Raw genomic sequence first — 22,212 nt, forward strand, 5'->3', positions numbered from 1 at the left:
TTATAATACTGTATTCTTAATTATAATTGCTATATCTCACCGAATTCATTGTACTGCAATACAATTCAGTATTTCCTGACCATCAGAATTATTAGTGACAGTAAATTGTAATAGTTTCTCAAGTAAAATGCATATTATAATTATAATAATTATTTATTCTGTTGTCAAACATGCTGAGTTCACTGAAGTGTTTGTCCCCCAACTTTGAACCATTGTTTTCCTCATCCCTTCAGTTTACCTGGGAAAAGTTGTACAAGACACAGTCTTCACGTGACATGGGCACCCTCTTCTATTTCAGACAAAGGTTCGGACAGACAAATGTTCCCCCACAAGTGAAGAAGGCGCGGAGTCCCTTATGCTTCAGGTAACACGTGCACACATTTGCGAAGCCTTCATGGCATGGGCTGGAATGGAAACCCTTGAATCAAGGCCATTAAATCTGGAAATACCACCACAAGCTGCAACTGTGCAAGAGAAACATGAATTCCTTGAGGGGTGCATTGGCAACTTTGTTGACAAGTATGCTTTGGTAGTTCCAGATGTGAAGGGATTGTGGGAGATGGAGGAAGCCCAGCGTGTAGAGTCAGAACAGGTTTCCAACCACATGCAGTCACAAACAAACCAAAATCTGTACAGGCCAGGTAATAAGTTATTAAAACTTTACTGCTGTTCATGACAACAAAGGGAAATATTTTTTCATTAAACAGGACTCAAGCCCAGAAACTGAAATACCAAAGAGGTTGTTTGCATAACCCCTCAAATACTAAAATTGTTGATATTTATTCATCACACTGTAAAATCGGCGTTAATGATACAGAAACTATCGTCAACATATCGTTTCCATACTTTAGGTGGAACGGAAGTTGTGTTGATGGCCATCTCCTCGATTGCTTCCATACATAAATTGGCAACCAACACAACTCCCGTTCCACCTAAAGTATGGAAACGATATGTTGACGATAGTTTCTGTATCATTAAAAGAAACGCCGTTGACTCTTTCCATAACACACTCAACAGTATCGATCAACACATCTCCTTTACCATCGAAGAAGAAAACAATAACCAGATCGCTTTTCTGGAAGCCTTGGTTACTCGCAAGGATAATGATCTCATTATTGAGGTTTACCGTAAACCAACCCACACTGATAGGTATCTAGATTTCTTCTCCCATCATGACAAACGACACAAGACCAGTACAGCTGAGACTTTGTTACATCGCGCAACTAATCTCCCGAGCACAAAACAAGGAAAAGAGAAAGAACTTATTCATGTCATCGACGCTCTGCGATCTAACAATTACCCCCAAAATGTTATCTCCAACATTCTAAAGAAGAAATCTTCTACTCAGCGAACAAATCCCATCCCAACACCTGAGGAACTTGTTTGCGTGTTTTTTAAATGGGTTGCACCCTCCGATTTCTCCAATTATGCAGTCCTCCCCTATATTAATGGCATTTCTCAGCCTCTAACTAGACTCCTTAAAAAACATGATATTCGAGTTGTCAGCAAGCCATTCAAGACTTTACAACAGGAGTTTCCCTCTCCTAAGTCCCGACCTCCGATCGATCTTCAACCTAACGTGGTTTACAAAATATCTTGTGCCGACTGCCCATGGAGTTATGTTGGCGAGACTGGCAGATTCTTTGAAACCAGAAAAAAAGAACATATGAGGAATTTGAAGTCTTACGCAAGAGGCTCCAACATCGCTAAACACGCTTGGTCTTCAAATCACTCTATTGACTTTAAAAATTCCCAAGTGATTGACAAGGGTTCTTCTCGTACCCGCAAGACGCTGGAATCATGGCACACCGCTTCGATAGATCATGCAGATAACAATTCTAGGCCGCTCCCTAATCAATACTCCATTCTTTTAAAAATGAACAATTAGTTTTTTGTACAAATATTTTTTCCCGTTTTTATATTCTTTTTATAGTCTTACCTATTTTTGTATATATTGTACGTTGTCATTTTTTCCATTCATTTCCATTGAAGGCTGTAGCCTGACAGCCGAAAGCTCGAAAGTTTTTAACTGTATATAGCCAGTGAACGTTTTTTATAATTTTTAAAATAAAAACCATAGTTTCAGCTTTAGAGTGAAGAACATAAATATTCCTGTAAAAGATGACATTGACCTCTTAGGGGTGAACATTGACAAGAATCTGCAGTTTAACAGTCATTTTAAAAAAACTCATTAATAATTCATGAGCCTAACAGCCTAACAAAACACCGATAAAACATCACATGTTTGAGCTTTATATCCAGATAAAACACTCCTCGGTAGTATTCTTTATATAAAGAATACTAATAAGGCATAGCTTGTTTTTCTTGTATGCTAATATTCACCTCACAATTTGAACCAATGTTTTGAGTCCAGAGGGACACACTCTTTGTGGAATGTTTTTTAAGCTGTTCAAAAAACTCGCAGCACATGTTTTTTCGGGTCTAAACACACTCGGCTACGCCTCGTGTTTTTAAACGCCGATAACACACTGCTGCCCGTTTTTTAAACATTACATAAAGAATATTTATACTAACAACAACCAGATATATATGATTTCCCATTTTCGAAAAGTAGTACCAACAGCTGTGAAATGTAAACTTTGTAAGGCTTTTATCATTCCATATTTAGATATTGTTCAACTTTTTGACATTTTTGTGGGGTTCGAAATAGAGACAAACTACAAAATCTTAACAAAAGGGCACTTAGGATTATTCTTGATGAGAAATCTCTGCATTACCAGCAGCTACTAAACAAGCTTAATTCTAGTGATCTGAATACTATTAGGATCCAAGATATGATGATCATAGTTTTTCGGCAATTTTATTTCGACATGATGCCAAAATACCTGAGCGGTCTGTTTCAAATGAGAAATACTATACTACTCAAAATTTGCGAGGATCCAACAAACTTGTTGTTCCACGTAAACATGACAACTCATGGATTACATTCCTTTAGATATGCTTCAGCAAGTATGTGGAATGGATCGATGTCACTGTAATATATGTAATAGTAGGTTTGTATTTGTTATATTTGATGTTATTTTCACGGCAATATTAGCTCTTATAGTGAAAATATCGCTGACGTCACCTGTTGTTCTTAATGTGCCAACCAGAGCCTCATTGGCTGTCAAAACAAAGGGTCTTTTGTTCCTGTGGTTGGCACATTTGAATAACAAAAGGAATGTTTGTTAACAGATATCTTTCCTATAGCTACTCTCTCAATCCTAGGTGAAATAAAAAGGTCATGATGATGATGATGTTTTGTAAAGTGCTATAGCTGATATAACTGATGACCTCTTGCAGTTTATTCTCAGTATTCTAGTGCCATGGCATTACAGAAAATATGATACACTAAGTAATGCAATTGTCGTGACATAAAAACCGTCTACACTTTTTCCTTGATTAAATGAATATAGTTATTTGATTATTGTGAGTATTTTGACGAGGGGATGTCTCAAAAGGACTCAAGGGATGACTCACAAGGACCTCCTTGAACTAAAAAAAATTGGATTTACATTTTGAAAGAGGGGGAATTCACAGCACGAAAACATACCTATAAATAAACCATGCATTGAAACCTTCGTACAGAGCTTTTGGGATCTTTCATCTAAAGGCATTAGTATATATTTGGTATTTTGACCAGGGGATGTCTCAAAAGGACACAAGGGATGACTCACAAGGTCACACTTCGACCAAAAAACAATTTTGTATTTACATTTTGAGAGAGGGGATTCACAGCACGAAAACATACCTATAAATACACCTTTGAAACTTTCCTACAGAGCTTTTGAGATGTTTGCTGCAAAATAACTTTGAAAGGATGATGCATTTCACAATCGATTCTCTCAGTATTTCTGCGCCATTTTTGAGAGCTGCCGAACATATCTTCGGAATACGGAGTCTGGCCTCAGTGTTTTGAATATTTAATGAGGTCCTTTCGAGTCATTCCTTTTAACCGCGACCGAGTGTATAAGGCTGAAAAAGTTCGGAGTTCCTATTAATACTTTTAATTGATTCGACTTGCCTTATATTTTGCTTTGCTTAGTGTCGGAGCGTTGCATGGCTGACTGAGGGCAGTAACTGCAGCACTGGCATTTACAGTGGACATTTACAATCTGTCCACGAAGAAGGCAAGCAAGGTTCATTCTGTCGTTTTTAAATTCTATAAAAAAATTACCCATTGATTTTACGATTCTCGTCCTGTTGTTTCTTCGTTGGAATGACGCTTAGCCGTTTAAATTTGAAAAAGATCTCTAAGAATAGGGCATCGATTGAACATCTTTCCCCGCCTTGGTATATATGCATTCTATCCAGCATGAATTGACCTGAAGCCGGTTCCTGAAAGGTGTAATAATTCTATTCTAGGATAAATGTGCCTTATTCTGGCACATTTATCCCTGGAACAGAGTTATTACACCTTTCAGGAACCGGCCCCTGCTCTTGTAACAAACGCGTTATTTAGACTACGCACCTTTCTTGTCCTTCTCTTAATTTACTATTGATTCCCGGCTATAATATGCTGTATGTGCTGTGACGATCCAATATGATTAATCAGTGCATTAAGTCTCAAGTGCGAATTAAAAAAAGAGTTAATGTTATTTCGACATGTTGGGTAATAATAATAAATCTCTTTCTTGGTGCAAGCGTATATGCAGCGTAACGCAATGACAGAAAAAAAAACTTTAAAAAACTATTTTATGTTTGAAATAACTGATTCTTCAGTGATTGACGGACACACTGACCTTTCGATTAATATTCGGGTGATTTAGACTAATTGCCAAGTTGTTTAGGCTTAAAGACAAATCTTGAACCTGATGATCTCATTTCTGTCTCAACTTGGTCAATGAACTCAGGTGCGGATAAAGGTATTCAAAGCTGGCTAAAGGCGCTCGGACGTTTCAAGGCTTTCCACTGCAAGCTTTCCTGGAACTAAAAATGTTAATATCTTGGTGGAAACCGGCCCGGATCCTGCGCTTGTTTAGTGAATTGTGCCAATCAGCAGATCAGAAACGCTGAATGGTGAGTGGTGACCACTGGATAAATTTTTCCATCCATCGGATGAGAACTTTCAATAAAAATTGAGCTATTCACCTTTTCAGGTATAAAACCTGGTCAAGTATAAAAGGTCATTTTTAGACCAGTTAGTTATCGTTCGACAACTTTGGTCCTTTCTCCTTCCACCAGTATATTCGTGTAGAGTTAGAATCGTTTTTTGTTTCGCAAATTTCCACTTTCTAGGTAATAAAATAGCCAGCACGTGATGAGCAAATTTTACTTGTAGTTAGTGGCTTCCTAGTTTACATTTCTCAGCTGTGAGTTTATTTTTCTATTGAGCTTAAAACGTATCAATTCCTTGACAGTTTATGATAAGGTTGGACAGCTGCGAATTATTTCACTGGTTTGTTTATGTTTATCAGGAGATACGAGTTTATTTAGTATACGAAGCTTATAAGAAAAACTGCCTAGCTACGACTAGCCTTCTGCTAAAAAGCAACTCTTTCTTTCATGTATGGAAATTAAGGCGTGGATTAGTTACAAGGGTGTTCTAAATGAAGTGGACAAGTCTTAAGTGTGCCATCTGCTTGACCACTAAACTGTTTCGAAACTTATTCCACTTGACCATATTGTATCTATTTTCAGTCAAACTTGTTTTTAAAACACCTGGATTTTACAAAATTGAATCATTATACACCAACTGTAAAACAAAAACAGCTCCAAACATAAGCAACTGTAAAGGAAATTACCCAGGCTTCAGTCCGATATAAATAGCTTGTTCACTCCTGGTATATTCATTTGTGCTCTTGTAATTAACCCGCGAGAGACATATTATGAAGTCGGCAAATTCAATCATTGCGTCAAGGTTTGAGCCTGTACAGAGCAGATTCCTCTCTGCTATCCTGACCCCTAGCAGGTTTTATCTTCCACCAACAATTGCTTTTCCAGTTTCTCCATACAATGTGTCTCATTTAGGAGCCACTTTTATCAATCCAGACCTGTCTTCACTTCATCGCGACAAGGACATGAGAGCATTGGCCGCTCATGCTAACCTTTATTGTCAGTCTGCCTTTCAAGGCCTACCCCATCGCAGCAAAAATGAAGACAAACCAACTCAGTCATATATTAGTCTCATTGGAAAGGCAATTCTCAGCTCTCCACTGCAGAAACTTGTCTTAAGTGACATCTATGATTACATACAAACACACTACCCATACTTCAGGAATCGAGGACCGGGATGGAGGAACTCTATCCGGCACAACTTGTCTCTGAATGACTGCTTTGTTAAAATGGGTCGCTCTCCGAACGGTAAGGGACACTTTTGGGCAATAAATCCAGCAAACTACGATGACTTCAGTCGTGGCGACTACAAGAGGAAAAGAGTGTCGAGAAGAAATCGAGAGAGTTTTGTGGCAGAAAATTCGACGGGAGATGGATCAAGAAAGATGGATGAGACAAAGACGAAAAAGAACGATTGCAAGTGTTCATCGATTGAAATTCGTTATAACACTGTCCGCAGTACCAGCGAAGCTGAGAAAAGAGGTTTCTACAGAAAAACTCTTTTGTACAAAAAAGACTAACGTTAAAACGTTAAACTCAATCGTCACTTGTAGTCTACGCGCAACTGAAAGAAAGCTATGAGATGTAACATTAAAAGACTTCATCGAATTCAATACTCTTTTCACAAGATTCAACTGATATTTTCAAACAGATCTGATAAAATACCAGGACAAGGAAGTTAAAGGAGCAGGAAAATTAAGTCCTTATTGTTTCTTCCTCGATCAGTCCTCAATACATCAAGGTTACATGCATTTTTTCGTGAGAACGTTACTTTCCTTACTTTTAGTAAATGTTTCAACCTGGCGTCAGCTAATATGTACCCGCTGCTAGGCGAATAAAGTTATCAATCAACCGATAAACAGCTACATCTGCTGAAAAATTTTCGTGTCATTCTTCAACAGGGTGTGTGTATGTGAGGGGAAGGGGGTGGGTAGGGTGTAGGGGGTAGGGAGTACGGGGTAAGGAGATAATTGGATTTGTCCTCCATATAGGATAGTATTTTTCGAAACTAAATTTTTAAACTTTCTCATGCTGGTATTTTCTTTGAACCTCACGCCTTGTCCGCCAAATCCGAAAGAGTGGTTTTATTTTTTGGAATAACTGTCAATGAATGTATCTACCCGCCGTTGACCTGCAGGTTCTTTTATTGAACAATGTGACATTAGTTGCAATGAGATATTCGTTGTTTCTTCCTTTGACTTCTACAAAAGTTATTTGAATATAACGCGATAACACGTAGCGCCAGTTTTACAAATAGACCGAGGATGGGTGTTAAATCCGCTGTCTTGTGGCCATTCTATTTCCTTCAGAAATTAGAAATGGGAAATTTAGAAATAGAAATTGAATGATATTTTCTTTTCGAAGGCAGGGTGGGGCTGGGGAGTGAGGCGTCTAGGGATGGGTCGGTAATAGTTAGCTCTTGTTGCTTGATTTTTGTATGAAAATAGTTGTGAATCTTTCCTTGGTTGATCTCAAGAGATCTTTGACGCCGGAGTACAACACAAAGATGTTGTGAAATATATTAGAGGATACTTACTAAGAACAGAGGAATTTCTGGTTGGAGCTTTCAATTGGCGCTTCTGCAAGAAGATTTGCCTTAAAAAAATGAGAAGCCGAGATCGACAAATGGGAAAAAAAGTTCACGTAGACTTTAACAGGAAGTAAATAAACAGATTGAGTAAACCTTTGAAAGTAAATTGTTCATAATATTTACTTTTGATACAGTTTTCTAACTCTTACGGTCAGGACTTAAATTCAACCAGATGACGCAACGTTCTCCTGTGAACATTTTAAGACCTAGCCTAACGAGAATATGGAATACATGTGTGCTAATAGTCTCTAATGCAACACTAGGTTTGTGGGATATCAGTGGACTTTCTTCCTTGATGCGCCAGCAGTAAATATAATCCTCTTTAATCGATATCCTGACGAAACAACACAAGTTTTCAAGTAAAGCCTGAAAAACGGGTTTTGAACAGCTATGAAGCCACTGATGTTGGGAGCTGATAAAAAGGACGGAGTTGCTCGTCGTACCATTTAAGGGTTAAACTGAAGTGGTTTTAATGCCTCTTAGGGTTTTTAGTCTCAAAAGGTCCACAGCGAGAGCCTTAGCGGTACCTTTTAGGGTATTGAACCGAAAAATTATGACAGGAGACATTTGACAATTAACTAATTTCAAGAGATTATCAAGGTATAATCCCTTGCTAATTTTTAATTTTCTAATTAAAACCCATAATTTGGTACCTCTTAAGGGTGAAAAGGACTGGATCTTGGCACCTCTTAGGAGCTCTTTTCAAAATTGCCGACGAGCACCCCTTTCCTTTTTATATGGGAGTCCCTCCCCCGGTGGGGTTGGGAGCTGGTCATTTGTGGGTTCAAATGTTCCGAATGAATGAATGAATCAACGAAGGAAATGATATATGAAATTAATCATATATCATATATTGAACCGCAGTTGAATATATGATTCATTTCATATATCATTTCGTTCAATGGCCGAATTGCGGTTAGTTTGTAATTCATAACTCTATTTAAAGTTGGACAATTTCGCATGATCTAGATGGCCTCCTTTATTTTCCTTTTGATTTTCTTGGTCCCCTGGTCAAGACCCAGTCAATCACATGGTTGGGTTGGTGTTCCCGTATAACGGGTGTTATTTGCTTATGATGTTCAGCCAATCTCTTCAGTCTCGGGAGTCACAGCTGTCTCTCCAACTGTAATATTTCCTACAGCGAATTTCAAAAAAATGTCATACACTAGTGATACTCCGATCTTCTTTTTAATGGGATCTTGTACTTTGAATTTACCAACAGCGACACCAGGCTTATTTCAAATGAGGCTAAATATAATTTAGGCAAAGTTAAAACCAAGCCAATGCAGCGGTGTTGCCTGGGATACTTGGGGGGGGGGGGGGGGGGTTCCAGGGAGGTTTGCAGGGGCATTGCCATGTGCTTTGGCTTGAGTTGCCTTTTCGCTTTTCGCTTGCTTGCTTCTTTACCCTCCCTCCCTCCCTCCCATATTTTGGGGTAAGTAGCTATACTCCACACACTGGTTTCTCTCAGTGATGTGTTGACGGGTGCCTGGAAGGTGGACTGTGGCTCGGTTGCCATGGTGACCTCCTTGCTGCTGAAGAGAGTGCTGTCTCCTCCCTTGCTACCTTTACGACACCTACCCTCCAAAATATTGGCGTGGTGTTTTAACAAGATCTTGACACCTTATCGTCTTGGGCCAGTACCTGGCAAATGAATTTTAACCTAGCGAAATGTAAAATTTCGTCAATTATCAGGCTCTTAGCCAGTTACAGATTCTGTAACAGCGTTCTAGGATCAGTCTCTCATCATAAATAAGTAAACGTTATTTTGCGGGGTACCTGTTCCACAGGCATCCCACGGAGTGAAGCGAACCATTGTCTTGCAGCTTTAAAGGACGTTCGCGCGACAATCTTCCCACATTGAAATTTGTTTCATTTCTCGCCTGAACTTAGGTCATAAATTGCTTATTCCAAAAATGAAAAAACATTGGGGGTCACCGACTTTGCTTCGGAGAAAAAGGCAAGGGAAAATGCCATAGCCATCACAACGAGATATAGCCTCATCCACTCATTCGTCGAAAAGCATAAAAATAATATGTTAGAGGGAAAGTTTGTCCACAGAAACACAGGAATAGGTTTTTAAGATAATTGCATACCGCTTGGTATGTGTAAACAGTAGAGTTAATCCTCAAGGAGCGTTTTCGCAAGCGTCACCATTTGTAACCACCAACATCTTTTATTGCGATTTTTTTTTCATTTCATCATACTTTTTAGATTGCAAAAAGAGTAAGTGATTCATATCTTAAAAAATAGTGGTCACCGATGATCTAAACGTGTGAAAGGGATGTGATGCCGGGTAGTAGCCAAAACGCTGGGCCGGGGTGTCTTTTTTTGTTTCACTTTTTGTCGTTCAATTCTCCTGTACTGTTATTTTCGAATGACCGGCATTTGTCCTTCATTTATAATAGAAAAAAAAAATGTAAAAAATAAAGGAACCTACGGAAGCTATGAAAGCTCTTAAGGGACATCCTAATTTTTTTTCTAAAGTGGACTTTGTTGTTTTGGGTTTTAAAATCGAAGTTGGCTCTTGCGAGCATCTGAGTTTGTCTTTCCAAAAAAATCGGAGTTTGTTTTTCGAAAATTAAGCGAATTTCCGTGATTGGAGTTTATGGAATATACGTCAAAAAGGACTAAGCGAGTCTTCATTGTCTCTAGGAGTTAGTGTATATTCCCCACAAAAGCTCCCATTCCAGTCGGAAATTCTCTTTATTTCGAAAAAAAAAGACACCCCGACCCCGGCCCCGGGTTTTGGCTACTACGGAGATGCTGCGAAGCTCTTGGAAAAATTCGTTTGTCACCTTTTTGCGTGACCTGTCGGGGAAGGACTGGAACCCAAGTTCGATGAAAGGTTTTAGTAAAAAAAAAAACGTTCTCGAGAATAGCAACGAAGTTTCAAGCAGGTGTTATCTTTATTTGGTTAGTGTTTTGTATCATATCTAATCCCTTGCCGTCATGCTCATCTTCTGGAGTGTTGTTTTTGTGAAATATAATGTCCGGCTGTTTCCTCGTAGGTCCACACTATTCAAGTGGCTGCTCTATTTTCATGAAAGTTAAGGAAAATAATTTCAAAGACATGCATTCATTTTTAACTAAGAAGTTCGTAGCGTATTAAATTTACGCAACGTCGCTGACTAAAACTTTCAGCCACTTCTCGATTAGCTACCTATTCCAAACCTTTTCCAGCCTCCCAATCCCTTCTCTTTAACGTTTGATGATGTTGGAAATAAATGTGCCATTATTACCTCTTTGGATGGAAAATCAATACACTTCTTGCAGTGGCATCAATCAGGTATACTGAAGATTAAAGATACCTTCGATACCCAGCGAAATTGCTTCTTGACCTTTAATGCATTTTTCAATAAGTTTAATGTTAGTTGCAATTTTTTACAATATTTCGGTCTAATTAACTCTATTCCGCAAAGTTGGAAAACGCTCCGTCATAGCACATGCGACCAAAGTTCCACAGTACAAGTCAGAATAGAAGAAATGACTTGTAAAAAACTGTATACTAGACTGCTATCTCTTCAACATTCCCCTCCAATAACCTCAGGGTTGACGTAAAGGTTAATTTAGCATGTGTTGTCTAGAAATAAAGCATTAGGCTTCATTACTTATACAGCTGTAAACTTTTGTCGAGACAGGTTAGGAAATGACAAGATAGTTTCGTTTTTGGATCATGTTCGCAAAAGGATAGGTTCTGCTTTGTTGACATTATGTTCAAAGTTTACTTTAAAGATGAATAAAACAGTGGAGTCTATCTAAGCGCTATGTCCTTGAAATGTTTAAATTCTTCATAGCAGGAACAGAAACGTTTTCCAGATTTGTTATAGTAACTGCCCATAGCTGGACCAAGCTTTTTCCGTTAACTCAAATACGTAAAAAAGTGAACAATGTGATCCAGTGAACACGCGAAAAAGCGTGCAGAACGTCGCAAAAAGGAAAATAAACCCGAATAATTTTCAGTGTATGAATAGGTAGCAACAATCCGTGTTTTACAAATCCATGTTTTACAAATCGACCTTTTACAAATCCATGTTTTACAAATCCACCATTTTTAACAAATCCATGTTTTACAAATCCAGTCCATGTTTGACAAATCCAATCCAGTCTATATTTTACAATATGCCGGTTTCACTAGCTCGAAGAACGAGTCTCGTCTTTAATTTGTTTTAAGCGTGGTCAGCGCATCGGTTATATTAAGTCGAACGGTCAGTTTAAGCTTTGTCTGTCTACCGAGCGTGGTTCTACCCTTCAGCTACAGTTGTGTTTGCGTTTTTTTTGCCGTCTCGAATTTGTTATAGTTGTTTCCGTGCGATGTTTTACTTTGCTAGTAACCACATGTCTTCTCAGGCTATATACCCAAGACTTCTACCATTGCACTACAATAATAGACAATACCAAAACAATATCGTGCACTGTTAGAGCTACATATTACACAAGGACGGATCTGTCTCGTCGTACGAACGTGTGAGGACCTGTGAGCCAAAGGGCCTCTGCTGGTATGACTTCTGGGTGACCCCTTAAATGGTCTTAATGACCCCCCAACTTGAAAAAAATTCTCTGGAACGGTGCACGTACCACAGGCAACCCAGTGTACCCTCACGGAGGGTCTAGTTAGTGGTAGTTGCAGTCGTAACCAGTGATTGTGTGTAATGTATTAATAAAATAATATATAGATTTAGCCAAGCCTAAAAGCGGAGCTCCCTGGTTATTTATTCTTACTGCCTGTAGGGTTTGTGAAAATAAAAGGTTTCAAATTGTTCGCGTTTTGATGTTTCCGGTTGCTGCTTTCATAATTAAATCATTTTCTTTACTTTCTTCTATAGAAAAATTCATTGCCTAACTAGCGAATTCCACTGTAAATTCTACGCTAAAAACCGATATCGCATGAATCACGAGGCGATGAGTGCGACATCGGTTCTTCCATTGAAATTTACTTTGAAATTCACCAATTTGGCAATACATTTTTTCTTGAATCGCATGAGTTTTAAAGGAAAACAAGCACACCCTCAGCGAGCAAATGGAAAAGTAAAAAAGCCATTTCAGAGTCAACTGTCAATAGCCAGCGAATAGGAATCACACTAAAATTAGAAGCCACAAAACAACTTTGTTAGTTCAAGGTCAAAGAAGAGTTTTGCTGATGTACTTTATTTCACTTTATCTCTGAAAACAAGATCATTCACATTTTGATGTATTTCAATGAAACACGCCAGGTTGGCTTGGTACGAGAATCGGCAAAATACGGCAATGCAACCAAGAAAGGACGAACTTCAAACACTGCTCCAACACTTAAATAACGTTTGGGTGCTTTACACAAACTCCTAAAAACACAAGCTAGTGAGACTCCCCTCTAATTTTACAAGAACTAATTGTGAATCACATAAGGGTAAAATTTGCTTGTCACTGTCGGGGCAAAAAGATTAAAAAAGCACTTGTTCGCTCGCATTTTAGAGCAAAACAAACAAATCAACTTTTTCTTTATGTCAAAAAGAGTACAGATAATTGTTATTTGATTCCACTTGACAAAAAAATTTGATTTTCATTCCTGAACGAAGGAAAAACCGATTAAACCACCTTCTAAAAACACGCATCCACTTTAAATAACGCATCCGTAAAAATAACAAAGGGTTTAGTGTCCAAGGAAAGAATTTGTGGACTAACTTCTTCCGTCAAGTATGAGCTATTACTGGTATTCTGTTTTGTCGTTGTCATTCTCTTTCGCTCTCCTTTCGTTTCTGTTTTAGTCATAGGTCCTCCAGGCATCATGTCACCTTATCAGAGCTTCCAAAGATATGCAAAAAAGTGCAATACAGAGAAAAAAGCAGCTCTAAGTAAATTAAAAATAAACACTCAGCTTTAAGGACGTTCGCGCCCATTTTTTTTTTCGCGCCTGTCACGCATACGTCATGCATCGCAGACCACGAAGGTAAAAATTCAATGATCAGTTTCCAAAAGGACGTAAAAGCAGCAATTTTGTAACAATCTTAATGAAGAGAACAAGACTTTTAAATTTGAAAAAGGCATGTTTCGGCAACTCCTGTGCCATCATCATCAGCCTACTGACGAGGAGCTCGATATCCTGAAATTTGGTCTCTCACACTCCATATACCCACCGAAAGTCAACAAAAGCGATGTATATGTAGCGTTTGAGCAGATACACTATCTAGCGTCCAAGAAAATCAAGAACAAGAACTTATCCGGACAATTGGTATCAGAGCTCTCTCATCTTTGTCACTCGTATGTTTCTTCGTATCAACCATCACCCAGAGATCTCAAGAAGCATAAGGTGTTAAAAAATCCACGCAAGAATAAGAATATTGTTCTCCTGAAACCCGACAAAGGAAATGGCGTTGTAATTCTGGACCACAGGGACTACGATCTTGGAATCCAAAATATCATACAGGATCGCTCGAAATTTAAACCACTGTCACAAGACCCAACCTTACAGAGGGAAGGTAAACTGCAACGCCTACTAAGAAAGTTCAATAAGAAGGGACACTTTGAGGATGATGACTATAGCAGAATCTATCCTAAAGGATCAAACCCGGCTCGAATTTATGGCCTCCTCAAGATGCGCAAACCACGGCAGCAGGGTGCGGTCCCTCTTTTCCGGCCGATCGTCTCTTCCATCGGGGCCTACAATTACAATCTGGCCAAGTACCTGTGTAAGTTATTGACACCCCTCATTCCCGCTGAGTTCTGCGTTGAGGATTCGTTCTCTTTCGTTAATGAAATCCAAAAACTGTCAATGCACAACAAGTTCATGGTGTCGTTTGATGTGGAAATCCTTTTCACGAACATTCCTCTAGAGGAAAGTATAGATTTAGCTGTTAGTTATATCACTCAGTATACCAATACCACTTTTTCAACTAAGGAGCTTAAAGATCTTCTACACATAGCCACAGCCCAATCTCACTTTTCTTTCTACGGTTCTTTTTATGATCAAATTGATGGGGTAGCTATGGGGTCCCCCCTCGCACCAGTATTGGCCAATCTTTTTATGGGTCATCATGAGAGGGAGTGGTTACAAAATTTCGGTCTTACGGAGGTTTTGTTCTACCGACGGTACGTCGACAACACCTTTTGTCAATTTCACTCTGAAGCCGATGCGGTGCAGTTTTTTCATTACCTTAACAGCAGGCATATAAATATACGGTTCACCATGGAAAAGGAATCTGAAACAGGTTGCCTTTTTTAGATGTCCTCATTGACAACAATCAGGTCCCTGTTCTCACCATGGTGTTTCGCAAATCCACCTTTATTGGCCTCCTTATGAATTTTCACTAGCTTTACATCATACTCGTATAAGTTAGGCTTAATTAGAACTCTTATAGATAGAGCGTATAAGATTAATAGTACTTGGCTAGGATTCCATCAAGAAACAACTAAGATAAGGGATTTTTTACTCAAAAATTCTTATCCAGCGTTGTTTATAGATTTAATTGTGCAGGCTGCGGTCTCTGTTATGTTGGCAAGACTTCCCGACACATTTGCACACGCATAAACGAGCACTTAAATATGGATAGGGCCTCTCACATTTTTAAGCATTTACAGGGGTCACCCGGGTGTCGGGCACTTTGTTCGAGCGAATGCTTTGTTGTCATAGATCAAGCAACAACACGGACACAATTAAAAATCAAGGAGGCATTGCACATTCTTTGGGAGAAACCCTCCCTAAATCAACAATTGTTTCATGTACATCTTAATCTCTCTTTGTAATCAGTTGTTTGTATCACATCATTGTTATTCTAATTTTCCGCTATATATTGTACATCATTGTTATTGCATCCACAAACTGATGATGGCACAGGAGTTGCCGAAACATGTCTTTTTTCAAATTTAAAGTCTTGTTCTCTTCATCAATGATCAGTACTTGAAATAAAAATCGTCCAAATCATGAATGCGTCAATCCAAAGCTGAATGGCAACAAGCCGATTCTGGAAATGGCCATCACGGAAAAAGGCATAACGCAAAGAGGCATAACACAAAGAGTCATAACGCAAACAGCCATAACGCAAAGAGGCATAACGCAAATAGGCATAACGCAAATAGTCAAAACGTAATAAGGAATAACGCAAAGAGGCATAACGTAAAAAGGCATAAGGCAGAAAGGAATAACGCAGCAAAGCATAACGCAAATATTCACAACACAAAAGGCATAACGTAAAATAGCCATAACGCAAAGGCCCTTTGAAGAATGGAGACTAGCTGTGTACTCCGTAAATAATTTCCGCTCTAAAAAAACGTCTAATGATTGTTCAAGGGAAAGAACATATAATCGCTATCGAACTTTTTCGTCCTGTGTAAGTTATGCCTCTGCGTTATGGCTCTGCGTTATGCCTCATTGTGTTATCCTTTTTGCGCTATGGCCATTTGCGTAATGCGTCTTTGCGTGATGCCTTTTGCGTGATACCTACTTGCGTTATGCCTCTTTTTGCGTTGTGCCTTTTTGCGTTATGCCTCTCGGCGTTATGTCTCTTTCCGTGATGGCCATTTGCAGAATCGGCTTGTTGCCATCCAGATTTGGATTGATGCATTCATGCATGATTTGGACGATTTTATTTCAAATACTGATCATTGCATTTTGTCATAGATATACCTCCATAGCAAACAAATGTGCAAACATTTTCCACAAGAATGGAACGTGAAAGCATGTTGCATTATGGGATAGCTGTGGACCCAGGTCTTCTCGGAAATGTCACGCAATGGCGTGACAGTGCGAATAGACAATCGCTCAATTACTCCTCTTGAATGCTCGGTGACCCCCATTTTTCTTTCCGTAGATCACTTCCTTTCCTGATTTTGTCCATTAAACAAAAAACAAAAAAAATCTGTACGAGAGGTTACAAATATTTTCGCCTTTTATGCTCTCGTGCGACCGAAGTTTTCTTTCTTAGACTAATATGTGTCGTTTTTCAAGGTCTATTTCACCTCAGAAAAAGACATCAGCTGCAAGGTTTGTTAAGTTATATTAGTTACGTTGAATTGAGTACGTTTACCTGATCTAAATTTCACTAATGTAGCTTTTTTATTGCTGACAGTTGTAAGCTAAGATCGTCTTAAAATAACGCAAGCTTCTAAAAGTGCACCTCCTGATCTCGAAAACGAGCACGGTGACCCCCCATTACCTTTCTTCGTGGCAAGTTTAAAAAAATCTTGCTTGACTTGAATAACTGAGTAGCCAGGAGAGTGGACCACAGATATCATGATATGTCAAACTGAATTGAAACCAGCGAAAAATGCAGAAAGAAAAACTTCCAAACAGTTTTCCAAACAGGAAAACCATTGACTGTGCAAGAACTTTCGATGATGTAGTATGGTCTTGTAGGCCGCGTCGAGCCACAGAAAGCGCGCGAAAAATGAAGCCTCGCTTATGTTCAGGTGAGTTAACCTGGCTTGAGCCTGCAATCCAATCGAAAACCAGTACCTGGTCGCGGTCAACTTTTAAAAAAGCTGGCTCCAAGCTTGAGCCCGCGATATGGTCACGTGTACTGGTCAGCGGATACTTGTTTGACAGGTTCAATTGATCAAAAGATGGATGTCCAATATCAAAGATGTATGCTGTAAAATAGCATGATACTGGTCACATTGGCATACATGGAGGGGTGGACGTACGGACGTACACTCGCACGTACGGTTGATGACGTCATGGCTATAAAACCAAGATTTCTCGCATCGATGGGTTACCATATTCGGTGCTCCTCGCGCGCGCGCCAAACGGAGCTCCGCTAATAATAATAATAATAATAATAATAAATTCAATAGGTAAAAATAACAGTGAATTAGGCATAGCTGAAAACTGTTCGGCCACCTTAATACACATGGAGTTGCGAGACAACAAGAGCTCTTTTGGCTGATGAAGACTGTGTGACACAGTCAAGAGTTTCGATTTCTGCATTTCTGTAAGACTTTGAGGAATAATAGAGAGATTAAACAACGTGAAACGGCAAACGCGAAACAGTGGACTGTCGCTTGTCATAAAAGCTTGAAAGTGATGTTATTCTAATTTTGAAAATCTATTCATATCTGCTGTTAACAGGCAAGAAATGAGCTTTAATTAACACATTTCTTCTATTTTTTTGGCAAAATGCTCTCAAATATGCAGTATTATTGTCAATCGATTCCTGGGGCATTTTGCTGGATTATGATCAACAAAATCCATGTATTATTTACAACCTACCGCGTGTCCGCGCGTTAAGCCTCGCGATTACTATCGTAAGAGGTTATAACCAACTTCCCTTTGTGCAGTATGAACGCACGCGCGCTAGCGTTGTTATCTATCACTCGTAAATAATGGTTAATACATATATACACAGACGCGTCCAGCCGTTCCTTGTCAGAAATCATGATTGTTGATAAATCAAGTAACATCTGATTTTCTTCAGCATCGGGTTCTTGCAATTAAAATCCGTTCTCTCAGGTTGAATCCGTTTTAATCTTGGTTAAATTGGTGATCCGCATTTTACCTAGTTGAATTATGCACTCATGCAACCTCTGTAGCTCAAACCCCTTGTAAAAAGGATATTTAAACCTTCCCTCCTCAAGCTCTGTTTTACGCATCTCAACACATCTTCTTAATCTTCGGTATCATCTTATCGGTTTCTGTATTCATACATTTAATAATCCACCCTAACAACATTACAACAATTATAACCCAAGTTATTCTCGCATTTTGATTGGTTCTTGCCTATGATCTATTAGAGGACAGCGGCGCGCGATTGACGTCATCATCAGCTTTTATGGGAATGAAGTTTAATTCTTTTCTATAAAAAACAAATAGATTTCATGTTGCCGTTCGTCTGTTTAGTAGTAGATCACATGACGTCAAAATGTGGTAAGAACAAAAAAATGGCACACGAGGCGATAGCCGAGTGTGTCACTGATGTTCTTACCACATTTTGACGTCTTCTGTGATCTATTACTGAACAGACGCACGGTAACATGGAATCTATTTGTTAATCCGACAATAGTTAATGTTTTGTTTGTGATTGGAAAGCAGGTTTCTGGCATAAACTATGACGTAATAACTTTAATATGTAATTTGAGCAAGAAAGCTGCCCAGTCAGCATTGATCGGTCTCTTAGAAACATAAACTACGAACAGAGAGGGTTTCAAAAAAGCATATAAGCTTTTCCCTCTCCAAATGGTATCAAATAGCCACTTTGCTGTTCTCATCATTATCACATTCATCTTTCCCTTATTCTTAAAACGTGTTGCTCTGTTTTACAAAATGATACAAACGATTCTCTGCCTATAATTTTCCAACTTAATCAATTTAATTCTCCGCAGATCGTAGCTGTCCACCTTAAGTTTAATTATCCCAAACTAAAAAGGGCTTTTTTTTTTTAGTTTCATGACAAAATTGTCATTAATATCATTGTTATTAAATTATTCAAGGAGAATATACATGTAATTCGTAAGGGGTAAAAGGTTTTGATTGCAGCGCCATTTTTCAAAGAGCATTTTCCTTTACTCTTAACCCTTTAAGCTACAATAGTGCATTTTTATAGTCAGTCACGGGATATCCAGTGATCTAACATTACAAATGAGTCGTTTGCTCCTTCTGATTCTTGATCGCGATATTTCTTGTGTTCCGTGTGGTTCTTTGGCCCTGGATTTCTGGTTTTGTTCTGCGGATTTTACTCACCATATTTTTCAAGGCCAAGTTCATTTTGCTACTCAGTCCAAGGTAGAGCCACGGGTTGATAGCGCTGTTTGCGTGGGAACACCAGTAGGCTAAAAAGAAAATATAAAACATTATATTCCCAGATGGTTCAATCCGGAATGCGAAGAGTAGGTTGAAAACCTGCGAAGGGAGCCAACAGGCAGCGAATGTAACAACGATCACAATAAGCATTCGAAGGACTCTTCTCTTGGTTAATTCCTGACGTTGTTGACTTTCAGTAAGATGAAAACCAGGCTTTTTGGTGAAAAACCAACTTTGTAAGCCACTATTCCATACAGGACGGAAATGATGACCAGCGGAATAAAGTAAATGATGGTGAAGATATAGAAGTAATAAAAACCGACGCAAGGTTTCTCGAAGATCTCTCTCCAAACACTTCAAAGTTATATTGGCACAATTTGCCATCAACCTGATCATGGAACACACATATGATGGACGCCAAAAGCATTGCCGTTAACCATATCAGAGGGGTGATGACTTTGGCCTCTCTGAACCAAAGGATGTGGCGATTCAAAGTTGGAGAACTGCGTAGTAACGATCAATTGCCATGATGACCAGACAAAGAATGGATGCCGCAAAATTGATATAACCAAAGTAGGGAAATCCCCTGCAAGTGATTTCTCGAAGCATTCCAGTAATCAGCCACGTACCTCTTTTATAAAATTGAGCAATGGACCAAGTCATAATGAACAACGTCACCAGTCGGACTGTGAAAGGATTATTCACGCATTCATAACATCGTCATCTGTTATTGCAATGCAATCCTTTACGGACTCCCGCAAGCACAGCTGGACAAATTACAACGTATAAAAAAAAAAAAAAAAAACTGCGGCAAGGATAGTGAGTAAGACCAAAATGTCACAGTACATAACACCTGTACTGCGCAGCTTACACTGGCTACCGATCCATAAAAGAATCGTTTTCAAACTACTGCTTTTAACTTATAAAGGATTAAATGGTCAAGCACCTTCCTATATTTCTGAACTGTTGACGAAGTACAAGCCATCCAGAAATCTACGATCGGGTGCCAAATACCTCCTCACTGTCCCTAGATCTAATACAAAAACTTATGGCGACAGGTCCTTTCAAGTAGCTGCAGCGGAAGTTTTTCAATAAACTTCCCATGGAACAAATTCTTTTAAAGCTCAACTTAAGACCTATCTTTTTAATCTATAAACTTTATTGTATCTTTTTGTATATAAATTTTTTTTTGTATATATTAAGCATTTCTGCATATTCTTGCATACTGAAACAACATGTAATTTTTCTAAATGTAATTTGTAATTTCTGTTAACCATTGAAACGCAGTGTGTAATGATATACTATATATTATTATTATTATTATTATTATTATTATTATTATTATTATTATTATGATATGTACGTTTGAATGTTAAGTTACGGCAAAACTAGCAATCTGTCGTTTACTGATATCTTTTACAGGTCTGGATCCTGCGGGCCCCTATTTCACTGGAACCGATGCCGAAGTTCATCTGGATAAACGGATGCCGAATACGTCGACATTGTCCACACAAACATGCCACTCATAGGGACTTCAGATCACGTGGGACACACTGGCTTCTTTCCAAATGGTGGCAGCTTTCATCCTGGCTGTTTGAATGAACTTTCTAGTGAGTTCTGAAGCTGCTGCAGGTGTCTAAGTACTTACACCAGTGTTACACAATCTAAATGGGTAATAATCTAAATACAGATCAGTGGGTGCAAGCTATCTCAGATGATCATCCGAGTCATCCAACCATGCATGCACCGTATTTAGGTCTAAGTACCCATTTTGAATAGTGCTGATAAACTGTGTTTAAGTCTAAACGCCCATTCTAAGTAAGCACCCATCTTAAATCGATTAGCTTTCAATATGGTAATGGATCTCTATTTAAATAATATAAAAATTCGCCTTCATTCAGCAGCGTCCTTCGATGGTGTGGTAGTTATCGATGATTCCTTACGCGTGGCTAACGAGCTAGGTTAACAACCTTTTTGTCATCCATGTCCGTCGATCATCTTAAAAAAAAAAAAAAAAAAATTTTTTTTTTTCGCTTTTTTTTTTCCTGACGAGAAAATTTCTAACTATAGGGTAAACTTCATGTATTGAAGTGAAAGAAGAAACGCATATTTAATGAGTTTCTTGGATGACTCGGATGATCATCTGAGATGGCTTGCACCCACTGATTTAAATTTAGATTACATGGGTATTACCCATTTAGATTGTGTAACACGGGTGGTACTTAATGTCTATCCTTAATTAGAATCACCTAACTATTGACTACGCTACTAGAGGACTTACTCTATTAGTAATAGTTCTCGAGTAGCAAAATTCGCCGTTTTTGAAAACCTACCAAAACAATGGCGGCCGCTTCGCGTTTTGTGGAAATTTCAAAGGAACTTTTAGATAATTTATTGGATAATTCTATCCCAGAAAAGACAAAAGGGCAACAAAGTACGGTATGAAGATCTTTGGTGGTAAACTTGTTTTGCTATGCTTTTTGTTACTAGACAAAACAACGAACTTTTTTTTTATCAATTCAAATCAAATCAAGCTTTACTTTTTTCGATAAGTCTTTTCAACATATTGTCACTTTTTTACTATAGAATGGTTTGCAAGCCAAACAAAATTAAAACAGTCATAAAAGAGACGGAGAAAGAAGAGTTAAATGAATGTCTCACAATGTTTTACCCTGCTGTCAGGCGAGAGGACGGCACTGAATTCAAAGTTTCGTCCCTTAAAGCGATCCGAGCAGCCAACGACTGATACTTAAAGGAGCAGTGTCACCGGTGGCACATGCGTGACAGCATGCATGCCAAACTTTTTGCAAAAGTTTGCCAACTTTTTCAAAGGTGTGTGTGAGTGTGAATATATTACACA

At 38.7% G+C, this 22,212-nt stretch overlaps 2 protein-coding genes across 2 annotated transcripts; both read left to right on the forward strand.

The window, feature by feature from the left end:
- The first annotated feature begins 5,828 nt into the window (after positions 1 to 5,828).
- LOC138053742 (fork head domain-containing protein L1-like) lies at positions 5,829 to 6,575 on the forward strand. The gene has a single exon (XM_068900311.1). It carries the CDS (start codon positions 5,829 to 5,831, stop codon positions 6,573 to 6,575), a length of 747 nt encoding a protein of 248 aa, XP_068756412.1.
- Positions 6,576 to 13,667: 7,092 nt separating this feature from the next.
- LOC138053743 (uncharacterized) lies at positions 13,668 to 14,843 on the forward strand. Its single transcript, XM_068900312.1, has one exon. It carries the CDS (start codon positions 13,668 to 13,670, stop codon positions 14,841 to 14,843), a length of 1,176 nt encoding a protein of 391 aa, XP_068756413.1.
- The last annotated feature ends 7,369 nt before the right edge of the window (positions 14,844 to 22,212 follow it).

The sequence above is a fragment of the Montipora capricornis genome, chromosome 6 (genome assembly GCF_036669925.1).
Source record: "Montipora capricornis isolate CH-2021 chromosome 6, ASM3666992v2, whole genome shotgun sequence".
Lineage (NCBI taxonomy): Eukaryota > Metazoa > Cnidaria > Anthozoa > Scleractinia > Acroporidae > Montipora > Montipora capricornis.

Excerpts from the sequence above, each read along its gene's own strand:
- LOC138053742 (XM_068900311.1), top strand. The coding sequence starts at position 5,829 with ATGAAGTCGGCAAATTCAATCATTGCGTCAAGGTTTGAGCCTGTACAG.
- LOC138053743 (XM_068900312.1), top strand. The coding sequence starts at position 13,668 with ATGTTTCGGCAACTCCTGTGCCATCATCATCAGCCTACTGACGAGGAG.